General features: G+C 39.5%; 1 protein-coding gene across 1 annotated transcript in view; it reads left to right on the top strand.

Annotated features, from left to right (window-relative positions):
• LOC105822117 (NKG2-A/NKG2-B type II integral membrane protein-like) overlaps positions 1-161 on the top strand; it is a gene marked incomplete at its 3' end in the record, with an annotated part of 7,344 nt that extends 7,183 nt beyond the window's left edge. Inside the window, exon 5 of the mRNA XM_012659059.1 lies at positions 138-161. Within this exon, the coding sequence (XP_012514513.1) occupies positions 138-161 (24 nt within the window). The remainder of the gene's footprint in view (positions 1-137) is intronic.
• Between the last annotated feature and the right edge of the window lie 1,397 nt (positions 162-1,558).

Below are 1,558 nucleotides of genomic sequence, written 5' to 3'. Positions count from 1 at the left end.
TTTCTTCTACTTCACTTGTATTTAATTTAATTTCAGCTTTTTTCCTTTTTTTTTCTTTTGATACATGCTGAGATAATTCCACTTCTGATTTTCATGTTTTGCAACACATGTATTTAAGGCAATCAATTTTTCACAAGAAAGACCTCTGCTCTATTTCAGTCATAAGTCGTATAAAAATTGTGAGTATCCATTGTGGTAATTTCTTTGGCTCTTACTTTCTTTACCAATATGACAGAATTAAAACTATGTAGATTTTCAAAATTTTGGTTATTGACTTCTACACCAGTTAACTGTAGTTACAGTATTTTGTGTGAAGCTGAAAATGTTCTACATGTCTGTTCAACTGTGGCTGGTGTGATGGAGGAACTGATTTTAAGTGTTATTTATTTTTCATTGATTATTATTAGAACTGAATAGCTACATTTCAAGTGTCACTGGCCAAGCTGCTACTTGAGATTATAGTATATCCTGGACAATTCCCATGATAGCTTAAAAGTATGAGTACTCTGTATTAGTGTAGAGTGTATATGTGTGTGTGTGTGCGCATGTGCATATTTGTAACTGTTAATTGTCTAATTTAAATCTTTGTTTAAGCTCATCGATGTACCTAAGTAATAAGCATTGAGACAAAATTGGCTATTACATGTTTATGATTTTTATTCATTCACTCCTTTCAGTTCTATGTTGAAATAGGATTATTAGGTACATCCATATTCTAAAAGATTATGACTAACTGTACCGCAGGCATGGCATAAGGTGGTGCCTCCATGGAATGGCTCACCTGGTGGTGTGTAGGGCTGGAGCCTTGTTTTGCTTGTTGGCACTTGGGGGGATTATAGTCTGCCACACAGTGTGCAGGTCTGTGGGGGCATGGGCCTCCTTGTGGCACGTGGGCCAGGGGTCTTGTTCCTCTGTTTGCCACACAGGGTGGTGTACATAGCCTGCTGGTTGGTGGTCAAAATCAAGGGACATGGTCTTCCATCTGGGAGATGAGTCCACAGGAGAGTTTCCTATGCTTGGTGCACGGGTCCGTGTGGGTGCGGGGCCCTAAGGTTCTCTTCTTTATCCCTTTGCCACCTGTAGGGGTTTCCACCAGGTACATTCTGATCTTGGCAATGGGAACTCCTGGTCCCCATCTCCTTCACTGACTGTCTCCTGTCACTTGTCTGACGATTTATAATGCAATGCTCTCTCCAAGAGGGTCGGTCCATCCATAGGTGGGCATCTACTTGCAGTTTTTGATCCTCCTCTAGAGAGTGGCATGTGCGGGCTCCTTCTAGTCTGCCATTTTGGCCCCAAGGGCCAGTTTTTCTTTTCTTATGTTGTCTTCTAATTTCCCCCTTCCCATAAGTGTTTTCTGTTCCAAGTAAATGTACTCACGCAAAGAATCTGTATAGTGATTATGCACTTTCTTACTTTCAAATCGTTATTCAGAACATTGTTATTTGGTTTCTTTTTTCTCCTCTTTATTGAGACTGCTTTTCTTTAAGACACTAATGGTTTATTTGTTATTCATTCATTCATTCATTCATTCACTTTGAGTTCTTTTTATATGTCT

This window comes from Propithecus coquereli, unplaced genomic scaffold (genome assembly GCF_000956105.1).
Source record: "Propithecus coquereli isolate 6110/MARCELLA unplaced genomic scaffold, Pcoq_1.0 Scaffold1171, whole genome shotgun sequence".
Classification (NCBI taxonomy): Eukaryota; Metazoa; Chordata; class Mammalia; order Primates; family Indriidae; genus Propithecus; species Propithecus coquereli.
This window is presented reverse-complemented; position numbering and strand designations above follow the sequence as displayed.